The sequence below is a fragment of the Trachurus japonicus genome, chromosome 21 (genome assembly GCF_045865225.1).
Source record: "Trachurus japonicus isolate A0001 chromosome 21, Traja_1.0".
NCBI lineage: Eukaryota > Metazoa > Chordata > Actinopteri > Carangiformes > Carangidae > Trachurus > Trachurus japonicus.
In genome coordinates this window covers 14,164,872-14,192,818 of record NC_140927.1, presented here as the reverse complement: position 1 = coordinate 14,192,818, position 27,947 = coordinate 14,164,872, and the positions used below count along the sequence as shown (strand labels likewise).

Genomic DNA, 27,947 nt, shown 5'->3' with positions numbered 1-27,947 from the left:
AATCTCTTGCTGACTTTTAATCTGTTTTATACTGGCTCATTTTATTGTCTTCTTGTGTATATGCTTGCCTCTGGTTGAAAATATAGGGAGTAAAGTTTAACATTGAGTGAATCTTTTTTTTTCTGGTATGTATTGATGACAGCAGCTCAGTGCATGGATCTTCTTCAGTGCACAGAAGAATAAACAGTACTGGGGATATTCAATAACACAATCCTCCAACACTGGAGCAAATCAGCCATTTATTATAGTGCTTTTGTTGTCCTACATATTTCTTCATTAAACAGTCTACACTAATTCCCTCTCACAAACTCATTAATATGGCTTTTTTTCTGATCTTTGGTTTGCTATTTGCCTCCCAGTCTTAATCAAACTCATCCCCACTCTGCAATAAAGAAAAAACACACACACAACAAGCACTTACCATCAAAATAATTGCCTGCATACATTTGTTCTGCCTCCCTGAATTTCATATTGTTTTCCTCCAATGGTCATGCGGCCCCGATACTGAAGATTGCAGTGCCTTTGGAAGCCATACGCTCATTCAGAGACACTTTGAATTGCTCTTGGGACAAGGTGGGAGAGGAGGGAGTAGTTTCGAAACATGAGCAGCATCTACCTGAAAAAACTAATTAAGACATTTTCTCTACCCACTAAACAATCAGGACTTAACCATTGATCTCCCCCTGGCCACCAAGTGCACACCCAGCGAATGTGCAAGCCAAGCATTTACTGTACCTGTAATGAAAGCAAAGCCTTGCTTGAGTTTTTGCTTTTTGTTTTTCGGAAATTATGTAATAAATGTTTCTAAATTCAAACCTTGGTGACAGAGGCCATTGGAACTCCTGAGAAAAAGCACCAGCAAAGAGCCAATTAAACTGTTATCCAGCGTTTTAAACTTGGTGAATTGTGAGAATGGTGGAGCCTTCTGGATGGTGTTGAGTCACTAGTTGTGACTAGGTTGAACAGTCTGCTTATACAGTAGGTTTGGGAGTTTGAATGTTGTTCATGTCCAGCTAGAATTAGTGGAATACAAGAATACTGCAAATTCATCATGACTGGCCTGTTGATGATTACAGTATGGACCATGTTCTCAGATATGAAGGAACAGTGTTGTTGTCTCTCCACACTCACTCGGAAACACATTTGGGAAAGATGGAATACAGTTAGATTAAAGGTCTATCTATCTTTCTGCAGCATGCCTGTGTTTATTGTGCAGAAGAGAAAACTTCCCCTCAGGTCCGAGTGTGCAAGCTACACAACGATCAAATTCAAGGTCTTTCTTTATGTATTGTTTAGTGGTTTTTGTTGACTCAGAAAGTCAATGAAAAATGAAAGAGCAAATTGCTTAAACAGAAATGAGATTGTGGCTGCATTTTCTACTCAGTGTCACTTCAAGATATTGTGGTCAAATGATCACATTCATTCATCATTTTCAAACTGCTGTGAAGTGTTGAAGCTAGACAGAGTCAGACAGCTGAGGTAATTCATTCGTTCAAACTTGAATAAAAAAAATATAAATTAGCAAGTACTTTCAGAGCCCACTGGAGCCCTTCCCCAGTTTCTGTCACGTGTGGAGAATGAAACTTAATCTAGTTTTAAATGCAGCCAAATGTGTCTTGGATGTGTTTACACCTGAATTCAATACACTCTGGCTTTATTTCCAATGCACCCAGCCAGGATGGAGGTGAATGCCTGGAAGATGTACATGAATCTTGCTTAACCAGGGTTGAGATGTCCTGCTGGCATTTTTATCATAACAACTGCTTTGCTTTGTCTGTTGGTTTGTCCATTGCCCTACTTTGCCAGCAGCATCCCATTGTGCAAACAATTTGAATTTGAGACGCGTCCTCTTCCTAGCCGAGCGATATCCCTCCTGTGGTGAGAGGCAGGATTAATTTCTCTCCCTGACTCCCACCACACATGCATCGAGCTAGAAAGGGAGTGCTGAGGTTGGGGGACGGGGGCTTGTGGAGGTAATTCCACCACCACCTATTATCTAAGGAGTATCATTTTATCGGGCCTTTGTGGGACGATATTGTATTTGGTTGTTTCTGGACGGTGCTGGCAGGGCGTCTCGTGCACGATTATGTGTCTCATCGTTTTCAGTCCTATGTCAGTAATCTGTTTGTAGGGAGATAGAGAATACACAAGCTCTGTGAATAATGCAAATCTGCTACTGGGCTTCGCTCTGCCTTTTTCTTTTCTGCCATTCGTCTCTCTGTGGCTTTCTCCCATCTTTATTCGTCTTTCTCTTTCTCTCAGATAAAAGTCAGGATTAGGCATTCTCTAAACTCCTGCACAACAATATTCTGAATCGCCCTCCGTATCCAATCATTCAACAAACGCTGTGTGTGTGTGTGTGAGGGGCGAAAGGAATCAATCCCTGACAATGTCTGACAATCATTAGTTGGACAAGGCAATACATATTATTATGGCAAGATACCTGACTTACATCCCACAACCTTGATGAAATATGAAATTACAAACTTGTTCAGGCCGCTGTCCCTGAATGGGGCTTAAATCCTAGATGGATGTGATGGCATTGGGGCATAATTGATTCCGTCTGCTCACAGCATGGGAAGAGAAAACAACAAAATGGGAAAAAGATCAGAGGTTGTAATAACTGCAATATGACATGGCTTTGTCTTGGCAGCCTCACGACAAACCTCCATCATCGAATATGTGAGTCTCAAGATCACCTGTTTCACCTAAAAGCCCAGCCGTCCTCAGGTGGAGAGAGAAGGTTAAAGTGCCTATCCAATCTAGTCCTCAAGTACGGAAATGATTTTGATTTAAAAATGCAGTGTCTGGCCATGTCAATTGTTAATTATAAAATGAGATGGGGGAAAAAGCTGGCAATTTAAAAACACATTAGGAGGCTGGTAGCATGATTGCTGAATTACGTGCATCCTCCAGGCAGAAATGGTTAAGTACCCAGAAAGCCCGGCGTGTGTCTCTGTATACTGAATGTGTTCTCTCTCTCTTTCCCCTCCACAGAGATCCTGAGTGGGGGTGTTTATGTCGACCAGAACAAGTTTCTGTGTCATGCGGACACAATCCACTGGCAAGACATTGTCAAAAACCCACGCATCCATCCTGTGGTGGTGCCCACAAACAGCAGTGTTACATGTAAGTTACCATCTCCAATTATGGAAGACAAGATGACTTGATCTCACTTAAACCTTTGTTCCCTCTACAGTTTTACTGAGAGCATTTTGTTGCTCCAGACTTCATACAGTTCAACTTGGAAGCTGCACAGTATCAACAAAGTGTAATCTGCTGGACAATAAGCAGCACTGAGGCAGAAGGGAGTTGAAGGGGTACTGCGCTGATTTTAGCACTGCACTTACTTTGTTGGGCCCGTGAAGGACAGTTATAAAAAGTCTAAAAATCAATGAAGCAGCAGTGGCTAATGTAGCCTTGAGATGCTTGTCTCAAGCAGAGATGAGGAGCAGGATACAGAGGTCTGGTGATCTCACTTTTTCTTACCACACTCCCTACAGTAGTACTCTGCAATATTTGTATTTTGCATACAGATTAATCTGTCTATTATATAACATATTATCTAGTATATAATGATAATAAGGAATTGAGTACTGTTCCTGTTATCTCACCAATCAGCGTATTAAACCTGTAACCTTGAGGTTTTCACACCGTATGTAAACCATTTCTCTTTTTGATATTAAATATGTGCCATGGGAAAGTCTACTTTATGTTATTGTTATATTCATTTCAAGGCTTCTTACAAAGCGCTGACAATGGTTTGCATTCCCTGCTTACAATATGATTTACTATTTGAGTCCATATTAAATAATTCTTTATTTATATAGCACTTTTCGCAGCACAAAGTCACAAAGTGCTTCACAAAACATTTTAAAACAACACAGCATACAAATAGAGAACGGAAAAAAGACAAACTAAAACGGTGACAATAATTTGTTGCCATGCAATTCAAATATATATATAAATACTATGAAAGCATCAGAAAGTTAAGTCCACCGAGAATTGCACACAGTCAATGCCCAGCATGGCCAACATCCAACTCACCATCCAACCTTTTTTTTTTTTTTTTTACTTTTAATTCATTTATTTATTATTTAAGTGGTTTCAATTTTATTAACACTAGAAGACATAAAAATGTTCAGAGATGCCAATATATCACGTAAGAGCCAGTGTAGTAGTATTTGGACTTGTTGTCTGTCTTGACTTGTCTGTTTCGCTCTATCAAGCTGCAATTCATTACCTACATGGCTAGGCCAGGTATTATTCACAAAACAGGCAGCCAATCAGAATAAAAGCTTAGAGGTTGACATAAAACACTCTGTTCTTGCTAGAGTTCCAAGGAGAAAGAGGAGATGTAAAACTATATTGAGGGTTAGTCACTACTGCTACCATTACGAATGGATATCAAAACGTAAAATATAGGAACGTTTAAGTTGACGGTTTTGGAATCCAGATTTAAAGGACTCCAAGAGGACTCAAAATTAGGTTCTAAAAGTATATGTGTGGCCATTCTGTTAACATCTACAGTACAAGTCTTTTTAAAGCATGAATGAAGAGAAATTGTTGAAGAGAGTTCCCTGTTTCCTTTCACGATAAGTCCTGTATGAGCAGCAGAACATAACATTATCACAAAATCTCATCTAGACTTCATTCTGTTATTCACTTTAACCAATCCACATTGACATATCAATTAATGCTTACTGTATGAGTTATGAAGAGATTTGTTATGGCAAAAATTTACAACCTTAATCTAGAGGGGTATTGGGGGTATCTGGTGGTTGTCAGTAAAGTAAAGATGCATTAAGGCACCTCTTCTGACCTTATTCTGTTCATTCATTTACTTAACCTCTTAACACACTCTGCTTCCGTTATTAATTTATTTTTGCTCAAGCTGTTTGACATTTAAATCTGTTGATGTTTTTTTTTTTTTAAATCTGTGATTCTTTAAGCTGTCTTGTCTCTTTCGTCTGCAAATACGAAATCAAATAATAATCATTATGTAACATAAAAAAAGACAGTCTGTCCTTGGATTTTCTCCCACAGCACTAACTGAAGGCTTCAGACGCAGATTAACAGCTCAAGGCATTGATATTCTGCTCAATCCCCCTCCCTCCTGCAGCCCTGTTAGCCCGGGATCGACCCTGACTCTGATTCAAGTCCTTTACTCCTCTAAAAGATCAAGGATCTCCAAACCTGTAATCCACAGCTGAGAACATAATCCTAAATTCATTCTTTGTGGAGACAGAAACTTCACATTGTTATTGCTTAAGACTTATTTGTGGCATGAATGTTGTGTATTTTGGTGCATGTCGTGTTCATTTTAGTCAGGAGCCCTCCTTCTCTCTCTGTTTTATGCCCCTCTCTAGCCCTGGTTTGACAGCATTTTTAACATTTTAACCTTCAGGGACTGTTTTAAGAAAGCTGTTGAAGATTATGGTGCAGGGAGAGTGGTGGGACAGGTTTATTCTAGGTCTCAGAATTTATAAGTTGAGATAGTGAAGACCTTGGACACTAAATGAAAACTCTTTGGCTTTGACTTCACAGGGCAGCAAGTTCAGAGGAGAACAGAGATGTAAGTCTAAGTGCAGCAGAGGTTCTGCGCACTGTCAGACAACCACTTACGGCTGGCTGACATTTGTTTTACTATCCTGTTTGTATGCTGCTTTTCATACAGTCAAGGCTGTCAACCTCTCTTTCTCAGTTGCTGTCAAAGTGCTTGTTTGAGGGGAACAGACTAGAGAAACAGAGAAACAAAGGGGGACCGGCTGGAAAAAGACAAAAAGAGACACGGTTGGACGTTAAGTGAAAGAACCACAGAGGAGTGATGAATCAGTGAGCGATGGATTGAGAATGAAAGAGATGAAATGTGTGGTGGAGAGGGGCACAGACGAGGAAGAAGAGCAGGGCAGAAGATAGAGAGGCTCGTGTTGGGGGAATAGAGTCAGTCTCAATGCTAATAGCTCTCATCTGGAGAGGCTTGATGGACAGAGGACAGCACTTCTGCACTTATCCAGGCTCACTTCCCCCGTAGTCAATTACTAGACAGTCAATTAAGTCCTCCAAAAACCACAGAAAGGCACTGGCTAAAGCTCTGAGGGTTTGAAGCAGCTTTTTTCTGCTTTACTGCTTTTATCTCAATCTGATGTGCTGGTTTCATGCAGGGCTGATTTAGAGTAGAGTTACAGAATGACTTGTCTTATTTTCACCAAAAACAACCTGGTTATTTAAGTATTTATAAGCAGGGTACAATGAAACATACAGGAGAGATAATGGTGACACTGAAAAACTGCAGGTTTGATCATTAGTTCTGTTGGTAATAATAACAGCATATGAAAAAAAAGGTGGGTGAACTTTGAAGTTAATTGCGAATTATCACAAGCAATTCAGATAAAAACCATCATCATGTCATATTATTAATAGGCACCAATCCAGTCAAGTATTCAAATGGCTAGATTTCTCGCAAATTATGTCTTTCATGATTCTTATCATCACAAAGTGCTTGAAATGCACTTCTGATTAACTGTATCTTGATTATGTTACATAGAAGGTACCACAAAGGGGGCACACACAAGCACAAACAGTAGGTGGATTTAAACCACAGCCAAAGGAATTCCTTCAACCTCACTCACTATTTGGATCGATTTGGGCTTCAGATCTTGAATGCACACAGACTCCAACTGACTGCCTCCAGCCCATTTTCAGGTTTAACTAAAATGAAGCTTCAAGGTCTGATCAGATCTTACGATTAAGCATCCATTTCAAGTGCCAATTATGCAAAAAAAAAAAAAAAAAAAAGTATTCCCAGTATCAATTGAGATTCTGTCTATATCAGTTCAAAATCAATGTATTAATTCCAAAAAAGGGGTTTATTTGTAAACACAGATTAACCTCATAGACGCATGCCAAAGTCAGCCTGTTAAACTTGGACATACTGTGTTAGCCTTACCTTTTCATAGCCTAGCCAGTTAGCTTAGCTTGACCACCTGCACTGCAGCTTTTGGAATGGATGTTTTCAATGCAGCTTCACTGGCTCCACACAAGTAAGCAAATTAATTCAAAATACAGACTACCTGCGTTCATTCACCTGCTGCTTAATGCCACGCACAACCTGCCAAATCGAACTGAACCATGACATTTTCTGAATGGCGCATTCATACTGTAGCATCATTAATGCCAATCATCTCCATCTCCAACCTTGTGTGCAGGTCAGAAGTGCCATCGTTCCTGTAATGGACGTTGTTGGGGACCCAAAGAGGATCAATGTCAAACCTGTAAGTACATTCATAATTTTAGGTGATGATTAAGATTTATATAGATACAGTATTTTACTCACAAAGATATAGATATTTCTTTGGTGGCAAAAGGTTCTGTTCAGGGTATTTTCTTTAGAGAAGTATCCTTAATGTGCTGCTGCCTTGTTTCATGATATTTTCATGCGTCAAAGCTTCAAATCAGACAATTTCAGTGATCAGAAATGGTCAGAAATGGTATCTGGTACGTATGCAAGTAAATGCAAGCCGCAAATTATGTCCCGCTGCAGTAGAAAGCTCATGGTTATTACGCCCTGTGAGCAGAACTGCTTCTTCACAGCAGACTGGACACCACAGACTAGATACCAGACAGTGACGAGACGGGTCAATTGGGTTGTTGGTTGCTAGTTAGTATGCTTACTTCACTGGAAGAAATAGGCAAAACAAGAGGTTTGCCTTCCAAGGGTTGCCTTCAGTATGAAAATGGATGCCCAACTGTTAAAGGAAACATTGGCTATGACAGAATAGCAAAACTTACAAAAAGCTATTTTAAGTAATACTGTGTTGTTGTTTTTTACTACTCTGTTAGAAAAGAGCGAGAAAAGTGGCAGTTTAGCTAGTTCAGTTTCAGGCATGATAAATGGGGCAGCTCTATAGGCTACAAGTGTTCAGGAGCTTGCTGTGGAAATACCCCCCGGCTCCAACATGAACACACAGACACACATATCGACCCCCCATAAAAATACCACAAACCTCCCTGCTGGGACTTCCCTCCTCTCCGACTGGCTAATGGCAGCTGGAAGACAGTGTGAGAATGATACACTATTGAGTCCACCAGCAGGGGAGAGCTCCAAGTTATTCCCTCAACTCCAGTCATCTTACCTTGGCTCTCACTTCATGTATCAGTGTCTTTCTCTCAGGGTTTACACACACCTCGCCTTCTCTGTGGGCCTTTCTCTCTCTCGCAGACACGGACATGCACACAGAGTTTATCAGTCTCCTGTCACAGATACTAAACCTTACTCTTTACAGATGTACATCCATCAATTTTTTTTATCATCACTTGCATCTGTGTCTATCTGGGCAGGCAGATTTGATCTTTACTATGATCACACTTTTCGTCTCATGTGTTGACATACATAGCACACACTGAAAGTGAAATGACCCAAACTTTAAATACAGCCTTTACTTATTCATACAGACAAAAAAGCAATCACATTCATTTTCCTTTTTTTCACTGAATATCTCTTCCCTCATGATTGCACTAACTTCACCATTAGTTTCTCTCCTTTCTTTCCATCACTCTGTGCACTGACCACTTCATCTGCCTTCCAACCCTGGCATGTCTCATCTTATTTGTTCTGTGGCCACGATCTCATTAAGATAATGAGGAATGAACTGTTTGACTAGGACCTGTTAACGGCACGTCACAGACCAGCCCTCGATAAGACCTGGCCCTGTCTGTCTGCCTCCTTTTAGACGTTGCCACGCTATCTCTCTATCTTCATCCATATGTGGGTGTCATGATTCAGTCTTATGCCTTTTTTTCCCCTCACAACCTTTAATTTTATTGTGCTGAAATACATGGAATGAGTAAGTGGAAAAATGTCAAATGAAAAATTACTTCAAAGATACTGTGACATTTTAAAGAATCATTATTCAGCTGTCTCAAAATCAACAATAAACAGCAGCTTTTGGTGTCAGCACCTCTGGGGAAAGTAAATACATCTAAGAAATAAATTACAGTTCAACTCTTTCTTAGAAGTACAGTAGATGATGAACAGAACTTGAAGGAGAAGTTTTTTACAACCTCAACCTTATTTCTGGCATAAAATACGGTAATTTACTCATCCATAAAACTTAGTACTTCGGACGATATTTAGAACCATTCAAGAGCCGCGTATATCCATATAGTGGGAGTGATCAGGGCACCAAAATGCAGCCTTTAAATAATGCATTATCTGCCGCGAAACTCGTTCATTTGACCAATATTTTGTTATGATTCGCTAGTGCTATTCCACAACAACACCACCAGTTACCATATATTCGTGGACGTGCAGCGGTTTGTTGTTCTCTGACCAGCTGTTCCTCTCTCTGCCTCCGTATCCTCCTTTCAAAGAGCTCCTCATCCATGTAATCTGTCTTAAAACGGTAGGGACGTCCATCATATTCAGAATCGTCGTCCACAACCTCCAAATCTGACAAATATTCAGCCATGTTGCGCAAAACTAGCAGTAGCAAATTCCAGGTAAACAAAAAAAAAAATTGCCTGTTGCAGAGTGAATCTGTGAATCTTGGCTGAATCCTGAATTTGTTTGCAAATGGTTGTGAAAATATTCAGTATTCTATAAATGTTGTTCAGGTTTACCAGGATAGAGCCAGGGCTGGTTGTTCAGGCTACGACACCAGCACATCCACTGTAAGTGAAATACTGCTCGTTAACATTATTAATTGCACCTGTGGATCTCCTGCTGTTGCAAGTCAAAATATCCATCGTGGAAAAAAGAAAAAGATTTGTTAGGAGGTAAGGACAACTTAAGGTTCATATTTATAGCCACAGACATCTTGTAAGTAATCATTTTAATTATATGTAGAAGCGTAGACTTTTTTGTTGTGGTGGTTGTTGACGAACCTCAAGAGCTACCCAGGCCATTCAGTTAACACTAAACATAATGCTAGTGTGCTAGTGTGACCGATGTTGTTCTGGCCTGCCCTGAGTGGGTTTCGAACCGAAGCTCCCGCACCATGGGCGACGATGCTAACCGTTTCGCCATGAGGTCAGTGACCACTTGGCAAGTGGATTAGCATGTCTTTTATGTGAGTTTTTATGTGTGTGAGTGAGTTTGACTTCAGTACCGCTAACCGCCACACACCGTCACTTCTCCTGACTGGTACCCTGTGACTGTGACTATACCCGCAGACCTCCATTACACTAGGTTTCTGCAAATGTGAATGCAGCCTTCATTAGATTCAAAAGAATGAAATGGTTTCAAGATAGCCAATGCTGATACTTTACTGGTTATTCTACCAATTTTTCTCAGAAACAACTTGTTTTTAAGAGCAACTGAGTGCAATTTCAGTACAAGTATATCATTTTGTCTTTTATGGTTGGCTAAGTGCTTCTGACTGTCTTTTTCGCTTAATTTTTGTTCTGAGGAAACATATTAGATTAGATTAGATTAGATGTACTTTATTCATCCCACAACGGGGAAATTTAGTTGTTACATCAGCCAAGTTAAGAAAGAAAGTATAGAGAGGGCTAAAAAAAAAAAACGAAAACGCAACACAACTCAACAGACAGAAAATATAGACACAATAAACAAAACAAATCAACCTTCAACCAGGCAATGTGCTTAACAAGTACTGAGGATATACTGTAAGGATATAAGGTGGCCTGATATAAAAGTATTGATAGGTAAAGTGACTATGGTGTAAAAATATTGCAATGTAAGTGACAATGATATAAATATAAGTATAAATAATATAAATAATGCTACTGCAGGTGTGCATGAAATTAGAATATTGTGGTGTAAAGTGACCATTGATATAAAAAATATTGCAACATAAGTGACAATGATAGAGATATACTGTAGATATGAATATAAATATATACTAATACAGCAGGTATGCATGAAATTTAAAAAAAATATCATAATGTAAGGTGATCATGATATACAAATATTGCAAAGTAAGTCACAGTGACATAACCAGTACTGCATATAAACTATATAAATAAAATATTTCAGTGTAAGTGACTATAATATAGAAATAAATAATATTGCAGGGGTAAAGTGACGACAGTGACTACAACATGATTCAGTTGGTGCAGGTGTTGTATAGCCTGACAACGGTCGGGATGAAGGACCTGCGGTACCTCTCCTGCTAAAGGAGCTGCTGAGGGACCCCACAGTGTCATGTAGGGGTGAGAGGTGTTGTCCATGATGAATGTCAGTTTGGCTAACATCCTTCTCTCTAATGACTTATTAGGTAAATGCTAAACTGTGTTCATCAGCTACTTAAGATGTTAACTGCATTTAGAAAACACTACTGCTTCAAATTAATGACAATGAAACAGTACTGATAAATCATGTTGTCATGTTACAAAATTAATCAGTGAAACAATCCCTGCTAAATTCACAGGGAGAGAGACACAGTGAGACTGTAATATCATATAATGAATGAATCGGTATTTATTTTATAAGATGAACAGCAGGAGGATGCTGTACATAGTTGCAAAATGTCCCACTGGGATCAGATCGAAGATGGGTGATCTCATGTATTGGCATTTTCTTAATTCTCAAATCAATAAGTTTCTCTCTCAAGAGTTTTGGTTAACCCCAAGATAATTGGAGGAAAATATATCATATTTTATTTTTATTATTACTTTTATATTTGTAACTTTTTAGTAGTGAACTCTTTTACTTTTTGAACTGAGATAAAATATCATGTTGAGTCACTATGTAACTACATCTTAGTGACATTTGCAGAAATTCTAAGAAAAACTTCAATAAGTAAAGAAAGTGTTTCTGCTGGCAAAAAAATAAATAAAAAAATCCCATGGTTATTTAAGAGGTTCTTTTGGAAACCAAATGTGGAAAGCATATTTTAGCTCATGTAAATGGAAAGTGAGAGGCAGTGGTTCCTGTGACTGATGCTGCTGTCCACCGCCTGTTCAAATGGAAGCTTCCAGGCATATTTTGTGAGATGGATTTCTTTTGTATTTGTCATCACCAGCCTTTTTTTTCTTCTTCTTCTTAAAGTGGAAGTTTAAAGCCAAATTGATCAACAGTGTTGCGTCTCTCAGCTGGCAAGGTTATTTGTTTGACAAAGTGTCTTGAGTAAAGGAGGCCATTTCATTTTAGCCCAGACACTGTTAATGGAATGCCACTGATGGCATGTTAGGCATAGGGTGAAGTGTGCGAGTCTGTATATTTGCATGTGTGTTTGGTGGGTTGTTTGTGGCTTGTATCCATCACTTTGATAGTATCTCGTCACTGCAAAGCCCAAAGGGAAACGCAGCACACATCAAAACACTGTGTGTACGAAGTAAACACAAATACATGCACATTTGCACACCAGCTCTGGGCTGTAATGTTGTACACTACTAACACTTTTATTTTCTCTGGGAATGGATATTGCGAGAAGTTACTGTTTCACTCTCAGTTAAAGCATCTGCAACTAATTTGTTTTCACCTTATTCAGCAAGTTGGATCATAAAATTGGGGCTGAATATCCAGTGACTGTTGTTCTGTTTGTATTCCTTCATTATTGGTCTTTTCTACACTCATTTTATTAGAATTGCCAGAAAGTTGCCATTGTTTTGTAGGAATTTTTATTTTTTTCGTCTCTACCGATAGTTTCCACCTCCGTGAACACTGGGGGGGGGGATTTGAAGTTACCGGCCGTTAATTGGTTGCTTCAAGTTCAGCGGGCGGGTTCTCGGCCGGCAAACCGCTGCACCTCTCCAAATATGGAAAGTAGACTCCCACTAAAATCCAAGATGCCGCAGTTCAAATGCCTGTAGTAGAGGCACAAAACAGACTCCCCCAAACCAATAGGTAACGTCACGGGTGCTACGTCCATTCTTTTTACAGTCTATGGCCTGAACTAGCTCTGCAAGTTCGCATCATTTCTTGAAATGTGAGAGACACAACACTCATGTAGACACACACCAAAGGCTTTTGTTTTGTTTTTGTTTTTTGTTGTGTTTTTGTATGCATATTTCATTCGTTGTATTCACACTTGGAATCCCAGGTAGTGCCTGTGCAAATTTTAAACACTCAGATGCTGTCAAGTGTAACAAATACAAATGAAGAGCTGAGAAATAAAAGGGCTACTCTTAATTTCATGACTTAAACTGCAACCCGTCTTTGTCTGTGAAATGGCAGATTCCTGTGTACATTTGCATATGGCTGTCAAGAAGTGAGGCACACAGGCGATCGATACGTACATGACTGCGACGGACACGTGAGAAAAGGGCAGACAGACATTCTCCATGGCGGGATGACACTGAGTACTATGAGTCAAATAGGAATCGTTGTGTTTTCTGTCTCATCCACCTCAGAGAAGTAAGACATGATTAAAGACAGCTAGTAGGTGGCAGACATCAGCTTCAGCTACGGCTTTATTCACCACACAGATGCATACTCTTGTGACTATGCCATACAAAAGTGTATCCATTACCTTGTGGTGAGGGAATGTGATTGTGAAGGCACATGGGAGCTTTTCTTTTCAAATTAATTAGGTTACTATTCGGTTGAATAGCTTTGCCTACATGATGCTTTATTGTTCTACTAGTGTGCTTTTTTTTTAATTCTTTGCTCTTTAGACAGCATAAATATTATTCACCATCTCTAAGTTGCTTCTAGCTACTTGAATTTGTCCCACTGTGACATTTTGTTGTTCAGGTGTTTACTTGTTATGTATTTTTTTTCTCTTCCCTATACTCTGCTCTACATCTGTCACTCCACAGTAACGAAGACAGTGTGCGCTGAGCAGTGTGACGGACGTTGCTTTGGTCCCTATGTTAGTGACTGTTGCCATCGTGAGTGTGCAGGTGGCTGCTATGGACCTAAGGACACAGACTGCTTTGTAAGTCATCACACTTCAACACACTCAGAGACAGATACGTGCACACACTCGTGCACACCCACACGCATGCATTTACTTTTCAGCCTTCTATAAAAAAAAAGGTTTAAACCAGTCATATCTCATAGCCCAGCAGCATCTCCTGATCATATTTTATTTTTGCATTTCCTGTTATGACACATTTTACCTCCTTTGTTTCAAGGTAGTTCTGTAAAAGAGTTTAATTCTCCCAGGCTCAATTTTTCAGTGTTAAAATGCCACTTGTATGACAAATATCATTAAATGACATTTAATTCCCATTTCCTCCTGACATGAGTGTCATTTTTAAATACAGACTTCACCAGATCCACCCCCTCCATCCTGGCTGATCGCTGTGTGCTTTATCAGTTTTATTTTCATCCGCCTTCATGTTAGACTTGTTTCTATGCTTGTAATTCAGAGCCCATCACTTATGGAGCTTCTCAGCTTGACTTTGGACAGGCTACTCCTGGGTCATTATTCTTTGCTCTTCTTGATTCTTCACAGTTCTCTTCATATTACTTATTTATTACCACTCTCAAATCACTAAGTCATTTTGAGCAACTCTTTGAATGACAAAGTAAAGTCCTGACTGCCGCTTATTAACTGTCTAATTTCTGTCTTTTCATAACATTTTGATTGAAATTTAATTAAACCAATTCAGTATGCAGTTTTTGCTAGATCCACAACCTTATTGTTCCCCACCTTGGTCTTATAGCTATATTATCTTAAAAGGCACATCACACCGCCTTTGTGATAATTTGATTGGGCATGTCATTATTCTCTGTCCAAACCATTCAGTAATGTTACCACTTTACTGGTAACCAAAGACCACTCTGGAGGGAAATCTCACTTTAATTGTCTTGTAGTTAAATTAATGTTTTCATCCTCTCATGTTCTGTTTGTTGCTACAGTACATGGGATAAGTGAGAAAATATTGACTTGGGTCCCTGATCCGTTAAGTAAAGTAGAGGATTTAGATATTTGCCATTATTTAACTATTATTTTTGTTTGCAGGCCTGCACCAACTTCAATGACAGTGGGGCATGTGTGACCCAGTGCCCCCAGCCATTTGTCTACAGCCCCACCACTTTCCAACTGGAACACAACCCCAGGGCAAAGTACACCTATGGAGCCTTCTGTGTCAAGAAATGTCCACGTAAGTCTCACCATCTGCACACAAACACACACCTGCTTCTTACTAATGGCCATACAAGACAGATACAGGAATTTACTACTCCTTTATTTTAATCATTAAGTTTAACCCTCTCATGGCAGCCTAAACAAGCCTTATCCTATTTCTAAACATTGTGGATATTTAAAGAAATGATTAGTTTTGCCAGACCACTTTTAATTAGGATAATTAGGATACACGCAAAAAAATAAAAATAAAACTGCTGAAACCATCTGTGTTGTGCTTCCTTAAGGTAACTTCAATGTGCACTCTTGTATGTTTTTGTGTCTTTGTGATGTCCAATTTCAATTGTAGAGCTTGCATTTTGCCAAGTGGGGGTATTGTTGATGGTCTTGAACTCTACAAAAGGCTTTAAAACTTGATTGAAGTTCGGGGCTAAAATTCAGTTGGATTAAGCTGAGGATACAGGTTGGGTTGGTTGTGTAGGTATTTACCCAAGCTTAAGCTAAGGGCCTTTAGGTACGCTATATCAATAAGAGTTGTCAAAAGTACAAATGTATTGTACTTGCTAGTCTTTTTTTAAAGTATATTTTTGGGGCTTTTAATGCCTTCAATTGATATCAAAATCGAGAGAGAGACAGGAAATGGGGAGGCAGAGAGGGGGAATAACATGCAGTAAAGGCTTGCCGGATGCGGGATTCGAACCGGGGCCTCCTGCAGTGAGGACAGAAGCCTCAACATGGGGCGGCAGCTCTAACAGGTGAGCTAAACGCTGCCCTGGAAGGAAAGTTAAGACTAACTTTATTTCTTATCATTTCAGTCTAAGAGAGTCTGTTTGTTCTCTGGTGTGACTATACAGTGAAGTCAGTGTTACTCTATGCTTTGCCATGAAGAAGTGCTCTTGTAAACTTGAGAAATGGAAATCATTGGACAAACAAGTCGCAAACAAATAACTGAAAAGAGCAAATCCTCACTCATTCTCTAAGACATTTCACGAATGTATTGTTGGACAAGGTCTCAGTCTGACTTATTAGTGTGACTGCTGAAGCAGTCACACTATTGTTCTTCTGTTTGGCCATTTTCTTCCGCCTTTTTTACGGTCTTCTTCTAGTCCTTCATACTTTGTGCTATTTCAACAATTCATATATCAAAACGTGCAGCTTTTTTTGAACTTTATCGGCATTACTTTTCTCTTTTTAACTATTTATACTTTTTTAAATATTTAACTTTTTCACAAAAAATCTCACATTCATCCAAGTCTCAACCTCTCTTCTTCACAACTCCACTGTAGTGTAGGGGTTAGGGTGGATGTTTGCCAACCCTAAGGTCACTGGTTCGAATCCAAGGGAAGAACTCTTGTTATGTTATGTTGAATTCTGCTCTCCTCCCCCGCCTTCAATTGGTTACAGGTGTTTGTTATCTCCTTGATTACTCGTACCAGTTTGCAGCACATCATCACATTACAATGAATGACAACAGGTTTGAAAGCAGTGTGCTCTCTGTAGCCGAGTGGCAGAGTAAAGGTTTAGTGATCATATGGTCATGGGTTCGATTCCTGCCTTAGTCATTTCACATCATTGCTTGACTTTTGATTCCAATTATTCAGCTGTCATTGGACAGTCTTTGATTCCTCATAGTATAAAGCTCATTGTAACTCAGGTTCTCTGTGGCCATATGGTTAGTGTGTTAGGTGTTGTGCTATTTCAACAATTCATATATCAAAACGTGCAGCTTTTTTTGAACTTTATCGGCATTACTTTTCTCTTTTTAACTATTTATACTTTTTAAAATATTTAACTTTTTCTGCAAATTAAACTCTAGACAAATTATTTTCTCCAGTTTTGTAGCCACACTTGTCTTCTGGCTAAAATTCTGGTTAAAAATGCAAAGAGACTTAGATAATAATTTAAAAATATTTTTTAAAATGCAGCCAGGGAGCTCTCTGCTCTCATTCAGCCCAATGCTGAGAGTTCTCCACAACTCTGTCTGTAGTCCAGTTGGTTACAGGTGTTTGTTAAGAGACGCATTAATTGCTTCTGCCACCGTTTGCAGCACATCATCACATTACAATGGCAACATGCTTATGTCTGTGCTCTCTGTGGCGAAGTGGCAGAGTAAAGGTTTATTGATCATGAGGTCATGGGTTCGATTCCTTACTTTTTTTTTTAAGCAGAAGCCAGTGATCCTCTTATCAAAGGTTTTCTTTACCCCTCACATACTGTCTCTGTCTGTAGCCTAGTGGTTAGCTTGCTGGTCTGGAGACCTGAAGGTTGCTGGTTCAAATCTTGCCTCAACAACAATTATAGTGAATTATTTCCCAGTCGTCCTCTGTTGACTTCTGATAACTTGCTTCATGTTGAAACTGCTGCTCTCAGCCTGAAATTCACAGAAATTTTCATTCTAAGTCATTCAAGCTTGACTCTCAAGCTTTCTTGATGTTGACAGTGTGCAGATCATTAACAGACAACAGTCTCTGCAACTGTGTGTGCACCGTGGCCTAGAGGCAGAGTGGAAGTCTAATGACCAAGAGGTTGTGGGTTCGATTCCGACCTTGGTCAAACATTTGTATGGTGATCACTGCTTGCATTTGCTAATTCTGCAACAGCGTTCAGTTGCTGTCAGCAGTCACACCATTTCCATTCTTGGAAATGCTTTTTCTAGTTCATCATAATGACCTGTCTACCTTGAAACAGCAGTCTGGTTTAGCATCATTTTATCTTTTGCTTCTCACTATTGTGAGTCATGGTGTAACATCCAGCTAACCACTTGCCGAAAACTCGGCTACTTGTGGATGCTCCATGCTGTTCTAAACATTAGTGGAAAAAGGGCAACCAGCAGGGGAGGAGGTTGGACTTGGACCTGAAGGCAGTGTTGCTCTTAGACAGATATAGATGTGTAGTGTCACCATTTCAAATGTTTAGTGTGTTGGATTGATGCTACAGACATGTAAGTCATGTTTTTGTGCATATTCAAGCTTCGAAAAAACTACTGAACAAACTATAACCATGTACAATTTCTTTTTTTAATTGTTTGGATCTGGCCTAGTGTATACAGTAGTGATGCCTTTTTATGAGCTCAGCAGTTAATTATTTCTCAGGTCCTACTTAATTTCACATGGACTATGCTGTTGTTACATTGGCCCTAACAAAATAGCCTGTTGAAACTACTGACAGCCATAAGCAATACATTGTGCAGCATGAACAGAGTTTATAACAGTGTGGGTTGGACTACTAATTCAACAGAGACTTTAGGAAATAAAGCAGGACCTAACCAAAATGTCAAAATACTAAAGCAGTATTACAGTAAACTGTGAGTTAGACAGAAATTGTGAATTACTTTCAAGTATAAAGGGCAGCATTATATTTTACATCATATACTGAAAGTAGTTCTAATTATTATTCATCTACTGTAATTATCATTCAAATGTGAATTATAGTATTTATATTTGCTGATATATTTACATTAATTGTAGTGAATCTAACTACAGTATGAACCTAAATTCAAAGTTTTAGTCCTCATGCTGCTGAAACTACAACACAAGAGTTTTACATTTCAATTGCAATTCCTATGCATCCAAGAAGAGCATCAGTGTGTGAAAGTCACTTTCAACAGTTTCTAATGATTACCTGGATCAAGTGCCACTTATTATACTGTATGTTCCTGTATGACAAACAGCAGCCATCTGTGTTTCACTTTTACAATAAATTGTTTTTCAGATAACTTTGTGGTGGACCATAGCGCCTGTGTGAGAGCATGCCCCAGTAACAAGATGGAGGTGGAGGAAAACCGCATTAAGATGTGCATTCCCTGTACTGACATCTGCCCAAAAGGTAAACCTCATGTGTTGTTAAAGTGAAGTAGTATTTTTGTTGCATCACTGTTTCTAATAGGGCAGGCAGTGGAGATTCTACTGTATGTAGCATTTAAACAACAATTGAACAACAAACCTTTGCCACATGTTTAACCATAGTTAACACACAAAGCTGTCAGTAGCCTTTGCAAGTTCCCATTTGGTTTAAACTTGCACACTCGCTGGATTATGGAAGATGTGCTTCCTTCCACTGCAAACACACCAGCCTACCTGTAGAACTGTGTTCATTGATAATGCAGCTTTTTTTTAGATAATACAGTAATACAATACACAAGACAATACAATAAGATAATCACATGGAACAGAGAATGGCAACATCATCAGTGATGGTCTCATGTACTTATGTACTGTATGTACTTTTTAGTGTTATACAAAAATATTGTTGCTCACCTAAAGTTGGCGCTGGTAATACTTACAAGTACTGTAACACTGCACCTTTGAATCTCTTTAGTTGTACTAGTACTGTATGTTGGTGTTATTTAATCAAACGAATGCCTTTTGCTGTCATGCTGTATCTTCCAGCTTGTGATGGCATCGGTACAGCCAGCCTACAGGCTGCTCAGACAGTGGACTCCAGCAACATCGACAAATTTGTCAACTGCACCAAAATCAATGGCAACCTGGTGTTCCTTATTACTGGTATCAAAGGGTAAGAGCTCAAGTTATCAGAATGAAAAGCTGGGCCAACATAATGCAACTGTAATCACACATGGGCATTTCATGTCAATAGAGAATGAATTCCAAATTGACATTTCATTAAATTTCATTTAATATAATTCATCTTGGAATTCAGTATCAATTTCAATATTTGTAAATACAAATGTAATCATGACAATGGTTTCTCTTTACTCACACACCTCAGCAAATATTAATAGTGAAATGTATGTGTTTTTGCTCCCAAATATACCACCATTGATGTGAGTTGCTAAAGATGAGCTCATATATTTCCCTAAGGGGTTTAAGAGGAATTTGCTGTAGTGAGATACTCTGTAGAAGACAAAGCCAACATGCATACATTATATTTGGATTTATATCCTCAATGTTTGTAAGTTATCAGTCATTATTCTTTAAGTGAGCTTTTCAAGTAGATAACACGCTACACAAAGATCACATGCCTTGATTTGATTTGGTATTATGAAGTGTCATGTTTATGGGTAAACAAAGCTCCTTTTCATCACTGTGATCAAGGAGATCACACATTGTTGTGCTACATAGAACAAAAGGAAGGTGCTTTTTTTTCTTTTTCATTCTGTTTGTGTTGTTCTGATCTCTGTTTCTCATTCACAGGGATGTTTATCACAACATTGAAGCTTTGGACCCAGAAAAACTCGGTGTATTCCGCACCGTTCGGGAGATCACAGGTGAGTAACATACAGTATGCATCTGTGCACAGGCATACAAATGAATAAATAACAATAGCTCTAACCTTTATCCTTCCTCTTGCACTTTCACGCCAGATATGGTGTGGTAATGTGTACTGTATGTGAGGCTTGTGTGTATGTTGTATTTGCTCAAGTCTACCTTCCCCCTCCCCCTGAGACTGTGAGACTGTCCACACCAAGGACAGACATTGCAGCATAAGATGAATATCAGATGAGTCTTTCAATCTTCTCCATCTTTCTGCTGCTCCTCCCTGTGGGAGTCCCTAGCCTTGAGTCCCAAAGTCCCAGCTCTCCCTTCACGCACCATGAAGAAAAGATCCAGAACATGTGGTGCGCATCGTTAATCCTCCAGCGCCACTATGCCATCACTACTTCTGAGTCACATGTATGCTGTCATTTTTAAAGCTTAGACATTTGACAATGCCATCAGAAAGAAACCTTGTATCTCTGAAGTGGCAGTCTTTCTTAAAATGACAAAATCTTACTGTTGAAAAATAGTATGTGACATTCTTGAGCTATGAAGAGGGTGTATAAAAGAGGCCTTATGACCCAGTTCGTTTCACCTAAGAATTACACATTACACTTCACTGATATTAATCTAAACTTTGATCTTTGATTTTCCTGGTTTGACCTGTTTGAACAGCCATAGACAGCACAGACCGTAGCCATTTTTGTAAAATGCTAATTTGTGATTCTGTGATTTCTTTTTTTTATATATATAGCCTATATAATTGCACTAACTGGAGCCAGACTGCTCTGGCATTTTTCCTGTCTTTTTTTTTAAAAATAGAAATCCAAGTTAAAAAATAAAAGAGGAAAATGATCAGATGCGACAGTATGGTTATTTTAAGCCATTAATTGAATTTACAGGGGAAAAAAACATACCGTGATATATACCGTTACCGTGATATGAAATTACGGTAACACTTTATAATAACTATCCGTTATAACTAGTTAATAGATCATTAGTAAACTGTTAATTAATGAGTTATTAATGACTTGTTAAGTGTTTGTTAACAGTTTGTTAAGGATTTATAACGGTCCTTATAGATAGTTAATAGATCATTAATAAACTGTTAGTAAATCAGTTATACATGACTTGTTAAATAACAGTTAACAATTTGTTAAGGATTTATAACTGTGCCTTATAGATATCCAATAGATAACTTACAAGCTGTTAGTTAATGAGTTATAAATGACTTGTTAACTGTATGTTAATGATTTATAACTACACCTTATAAATTAGTAATAGATCATGAACAAGCTATTAGTGAATTACTTACTAATGACTTATTAAGTATCAGTTCATATTTTATGTATGTTATTGGGACGTTATTCTAAAGTTGCAACTATTCCTCATGTATTAACTGTTAGTAAATGAGGAATAGTTGCAACTTTAGAATAACGTCCCAGTTACATACATAAGCTAATAACTAATATATTAACTCACACTTTACAGATCAGTTGTTAATAGTTTGTTAACCATCTACTAATACCAGTGAAACTTTGTAGAACAGCAAATGAACAACAAGTTCAAGGTACAGAAATTTGATGTGATATTTAAAATATCAAATTTTTGTACCTCAACCTTGTTCCACCCATAGGCTTTTCTGTGTACTGTATTTTACCAAAGAAACACCACAGATGAAATGTTGAACACAAAATGTTCACAAAGGGCCGCTCTCCTCACCAGTAGGGGGCAGTTTTGGAGAGTAGCTGAATTAAAACAAACGAAGAAGACTGCTACTGGACTATCTCGAGAAATTATTTTAATTCCCACTGTTAATGCGTCACTTCAATACGTTTTAATATTTTTTCATACGATTAAGTAACTATTTAGATCCCCAATATGCGGTTAGTTTATCCAAATGACGCAGGCTGTTTGGGAGTTTGCTCCGCCGTTCGCGGAGCAGTGAGGCTCCATCTGTGGAGCAGCTAACTAGGCTACCACCGGACGAGCGGCCCTATCACAGAGGCTACAGCCGGGCTGCTGTGGTGGTCGGCCGGCTAAGCCGCGGCGTCTTCTCGGGGGAGAAAACGAGCACTTCAGTAAACCGGTTGCTGCCTCTGGATGAGCGGATCATCACAGAAGCAACAGCCGGGGCTGCTGTGGTGGTCGGTCGGCTAAGCCGCGTCGTCCTCCCAGTGGAGAAAAGGAGCCCACCAATCTACCGGCAGTTTTTTAGAGGTTTACCGCCGGCTGGATGAATTATTTTTAGGAGATAAATGTTGTCTCATTCAGTGATGTAGTCTGTAGGCTATATCAACAAACAAAACTATTTAGTCTATGATGGGCTATGTACAATCACCACCGCTACACCAATAAATAAATAAATGTTTCACAATGAAACGGTCAGTCAGCAATGCAGGTCGTTTTCTCCCCCGGGAAGACGCCGCGGCTTAGCCGGCCGACCACCACAGCAGCCCGGCTGTAGCCTCTGTGATAGACCGCTCGTCGGTGGTAGCCTAGTTAGCTGCTCCACAGATGGAGCCTCACTGCTCCGCGAACGGCGGAGCAAACTCCCAAACAGCCTGCGTCATTTGGATAAACTAACCGCATATTGGAGATCTAAACAGTTAATTTATCGCATGAAAAAATATTAAAACGTATTGAAGTGATGCATTAACAGTGGGAATTAAAATAATTTCTCGAGATAGTCCAGTAGCAGTCTTCTTCGTTTGTTTTAATTCAGCTACTCTCCAAAACTGCCCCCTACTGGTGAGGAGAGCGGCCCTTTGTGAACATTTTGTGTTCAACATTTCATCTGTGGTGTTTCTTTGGTAAAATACAGTACACAGAAAAGCCTATGGGTGGAACAAGGTTGAGGTACAAAAATTTGATATTTTAAATATCACATCAAATTTCTGTACCTTGAACTTGTTGTTCATTTGCTGTTCTACAAAGTTTCACTGGTATTAGTAGATGGTTAACAAACTATTAACAACTGATCTGTAAAGTGTGAGTTAATATATTAGTTATTAGCTTATGTATGTAACTGGGACGTTATTCTAAAGTTGCAACTATTCCTCATTTACTAACAGTTAATACATGAGGAATAGTTGCAACTTTAGAATAACGTCCCAATAACATACATAAAATATGAACTGATACTTAACAAGTCATTAGTAAGTAATTCACTAATAGCTTGTTCATGATCTATTACTAATTTATAAGGTGTAGTTATAAATCATTAACATACAGTTAACAAGTCATTTATAACTCATTAACTAACAGCTTGTAAGTTATCTATTGGATATCTATAAGGCACAGTTATAAATCCTTAACAAATTGTTAACTGTTATTTAACAAGTCATAACTGATTTACTAACAGTTTATTAATGATCTATTAACTATCTATAAGGCACCGTTATAAATCCTTAACAAACTGTTAACAAACACTTAACAAGTCATTAATAACTCATTAATTAACAGTTTACTAATGATCTATTAACTAGTTATAACGGATAGTTATTATAAAGTGTTACCGAAATTACTCATACCGTGATATAAGATTTTGCTCATACCGCCCAACCCTATCCACTTGATTTGGCTTTGTTTATCTTTCAAACAGGTTTTGATGCATTGGTCGAATATAATGTTATCCATTTTCTATAAGAAGAGAAAAACAAAGTAAGAGGAGAGACAGGGAGATAAATCATCTAAGCAGATATAACAATCAAACAGCAAGAAACAAACTTACAGCTAATTAACTACATGAACCTCAACTGGTTCATACAGAGATTTTCAGAACGGCTGAGGATGCAAAATGTGAGGGCAGGAGGGATTTAAAAGGCTATAAACTCCCTTTCACCCACAAAATACAATTAGTAAGCAGTTTCAGCCATTAATTGCATAATTAGCTGAGGTCTTAGTAAATCACATACTTGTGTCAGATTGTGAGCTGAAATACATGAAGTACATGTCAAATTTGGTGATCTACCTTGTAAGTAGTGACCAAGAGTGCATTTTCCTCGAAATCATGATATTGCCTTCACTCTCATGGTCAAAATATTGAATATTTATTATTAACATAAGTCAACATAAAACATAAAAAAAAAAAAACCTGACTTTCAAGGGTTATTGTTTTTCTTTCCTTTTGGTTAGTGATGGCAGTTTGAGGGAATGTGATGGGGACAAACCATTGGCCAAACATGTAGTCAGAGATGCGTGTCAGCTCAGCTTGTCATCTCTCCAAGCTGTCAAGAACGTGACTTCTGACTGAGGCAGCCAACCTGCCTCCATGACCCAAAGGTTACAAGTAGCATTGCTCAAGCTTTCAGATGAGCTGTGTAGGAGGACAGCTCCAGTACACCCATCTGACCCTCTCCCAGCCTCTCTTTCTTCCTTTTCTTCAGTGATTTCAGTGACTTCTATTTTTCAAAGAGATATCACCTGCTCATGTTTCATTCACAGTTCATGTGAATTGCTCACACAATTTAGCATGAGAAGGTTTCTCAGTGTTACTGTATGGTTCAGAATTTAATCATCACAATTTAAGTCTTCTTAACCTTTGCTCGTGAACCTTACAGCCTTCCTCTCTATTTTGCTCTGCTGTAGTTTGCTGTATGTGTTCCACAGATGTGCTCTCAGCAGCACATGAATACCTGTTAGGCCATCTCTTATTCTGTGCATAGATGAAGTGGCACCATGTAACCCTGTACTTGTCAGAAGTGGCTTCATCAGTTCATGTGGCTAGTCTAGTCTATGTGAACTGATGAAGCCACTTGGACAAGGGGTGAAACATCTTCAAAGACAAAAACTAAGTCCAGTCGATTTGATTCAATTGTGTCAGTTCATTGTGTCAGCTTTAAAGGACAATTCCAGGCGAATTCAACTCGGGGGTGTATTTTCCTATTATTTTAGGTCTAAAAGAAGGAATCTGAAGATTTTCAGTTTAATCGCTCCTGTTTTGCGGTAGTTGCGTCTGTCCCCGCATCGCCACGGCAGCAATGAATTGGTGTGGATGTAAGTTCCGCTGTTTAGGCTGTTTCCAGCCCTCAAAGCCGCAATTTTTTTCCACAGACAGCTTCAGATGGCTACTCAAACATGCACCGAGAAGTTTATTTACTTCAAGCAAGCCGACATGTTTGTAAAACTAGATCTAATTCAAAGTCTCCCGGAGTCTCGCGCGAGCCCGAAGTTGCAGTGCTGGTGTATTCAGGCGCAGTAGGAGCTACCGCTTGTGTCATAAACACAGGAATATCAACTCTTTACTTGCTTGAAGTGTACATTTCCACAGACAGCGTCAGGTGGCCACTCAAACATGCGCCGAGAAGTTTTTTTTTACTTGAAGCAAGTAAAGAGTTGATATTCCTGTGTTTATGACACAAACGGTAGCTTTTCCCACTGCATGTGAACACACCGCGCACGGCAACTGGGTCTCGCGCGAGACTCAGGGAGACTTTGAATTAGATCTAGTTTTACAAACACGTCGGCTTGCTTGAAGTAAATAAACTTCTCGGTGCATGTTTGAGTCGCCATCTGACGCTGTCTGTGGAAAAAAATTGCAGCTTTGAGGGCTGTAAACAGCCTAAACAGCGGAACTTACATCCACTCCTATTCATTGCTGCCGTGGCGATGCGGGGACAGACGCAACTACCGCAAAACAGGAGCAATTAAACTGAAAATCTTCAGTTTCCTTCTTTTAGACCTAAAATGATAGGAAAATACACCCCCGAGTTGAATTCGCCTGGAATTGTCCTTTAAGATGAGAAACTGGACCAAAAATGCAGACTCACTCACAAAAACGGGTGTGAAAAAAAGGGTATTTTTGACTTATGGAGAAAAACCAAAGTACACAGAAAGGAACACAGGAACACTGGTAAAACACAGGGCATCAACGCAGGGCAGGACAAGAGAACATACGCAGACGAACCGGCAAAGGACAATGGGAAAACACTGAAGTTAAATACACGAGGGAGAGACACAGGTGATGCAATCAACACAGGGGAGATGTACTGTATCAGGAAATCACAAGAGGGAGAAGACAGGAAGACAAGTGACGAATCATGACGCATGGTGTCTGTAGAAAATCTGTAACTACCCTCTACAGTACAGTATAGCATATGTGTGCTGTTAGTGCATTATTACATTAGTTGAAGCAAGTGTGCAGCAGGCAGAGGCTTGTTACTCTGATTAGAAAAACAACCCCATCCCCCGAAAGAGCACTATGGCGAAGCTGTGAGGTGCCTCAGCACTGCAGGTTATGTCATTAAGACAATTAGTGTCGACAAGTACAACACTAACAACTCTGTAGCACTGCTGCCTCCAGGCCACCAGGCCATCACCATCTTGAACTACACACCAGGAGGCTGGGGACAGGGATGCAATAAACAAGATGGACGAATACTTTACCCACAAGCAACCATTTCCTACAAAACATTTTTGGTTTGAGTTTGAATATTAGAAAATAGGCTACTTAATAACAAAATGAAATCTCATTAGCATTCCATCACAGTGACAACCATTATTGTATCTTCTCTTGGAAAGGAGCTAATAAAGAATATGATATTTCTTAGAAATCTATCACTTTCCATTTTAGGAAAACCTAATAACATTGGACTTAGTCTATTTTTTTATACATATCTTCACAGAAAAAGAATAGCTCTAGTGTGGGTCTATGTATCAATTTCAGCTCATGTCCATTTGCATGAGCCGTGGTGTGTGATTCCTCACAATCACAAACCTGACTTTTTTTCTCCCTTTCATTTCACCATCAAAGACTCTTAATAAGCATTCGCTCAGACGTTGCCACTGATCAGCGGGGATTGACGTAACAAACAATGATGTCCACGAACTGATAAAGGTGCTACTGAAGGTTATTGCTCTCTTGTCAACATGCGATGAGCGGCCTTCCCTCCACGCAACTCCCCTCACCCCCCAAACCTTACCCCAACCCCCCTCTCTGAACAAACAAAATTATGCATCCCGTGGGAGGGAAACACGCTGTTCAATATAATGGGCTCAGATACTGTTCATTGATTGGAGAATGCACCACACAGTTTTTCTCACCCAACCACAACCTCCTTCTACTCCACCTTTGTCAGGAAGGCGCTACAACAGCAGCTCTTAGTTTTGTGTTGTGGTTTCTTTTTTTTATGAAGAAGGTATTTGGGAAATTTTTGTGTGTGTGTGTGTGTGTGCATCTCTGCTCAAGTCTCCCACCAATTTTCCCTGCTTTTATAGTCTCATCAAACTGTTGTTTGTTCTCTGGCATTGGCTTTGGCTTTGGGATTCTACCTCCCTACCATTCCTGTAGTAAATATTTCATATTTCTGAATCCATAATTGAAAATATTAAATGAGCCACAGCCACCCTTTTTAGCTATTCATTTAAGCATCTGAATGATTCAACAGTAGAGAGGCAGATAAAGGAAATGTGAAAATATTGATATTTACCAAACTTCACACTCACCATCACTGGTATCAAACTCCTCTGTGGAGTTGCTGTGCCTCTAACATACTTCTGGGTTAGAAGTGTTTGGCTGCTTTCAGATGAGGCTCAGGTGGTGTGGTTACTGTGGTCCCTGGCATGTTGCTAATTTCAGAAAGATGCCAACTCTCTCTTCTCATTTTATTCTTGTCAATGTGTGAAACAGAAGACATGATAGACAGCTGATTCTAGTCTGTCAGTAGTAGTGAGTCATTATAACCTCTGTCACTGTGTGTGCATGTGTGCATGTGTGTTTTGTATGTGTGTG

General features: G+C 39.2%; 1 protein-coding gene across 2 annotated transcripts in view; it reads left to right on the top strand.

The window, feature by feature from the left end:
* The window catches only part of erbb4b (erb-b2 receptor tyrosine kinase 4b), a 323,074-nt gene that overhangs the window by 207,167 nt on the left and 87,960 nt on the right, over nucleotides 1-27,947 (top strand). For both annotated transcript variants that reach the window (XM_085766219.1, XM_085766220.1), the window contains exons 4-10: nucleotides 2,998-3,129; nucleotides 7,209-7,274; nucleotides 13,726-13,844; nucleotides 14,877-15,018; nucleotides 18,711-18,824; nucleotides 19,388-19,514; nucleotides 20,153-20,226. In XM_085766219.1, coding sequence (XP_085622345.1) covers nucleotides 2,998-3,129; nucleotides 7,209-7,274; nucleotides 13,726-13,844; nucleotides 14,877-15,018; nucleotides 18,711-18,824; nucleotides 19,388-19,514; nucleotides 20,153-20,226 — 774 coding nt within the window. The remainder of the gene's footprint in view (nucleotides 1-2,997; nucleotides 3,130-7,208; nucleotides 7,275-13,725; nucleotides 13,845-14,876; nucleotides 15,019-18,710; nucleotides 18,825-19,387; nucleotides 19,515-20,152; nucleotides 20,227-27,947) is intronic.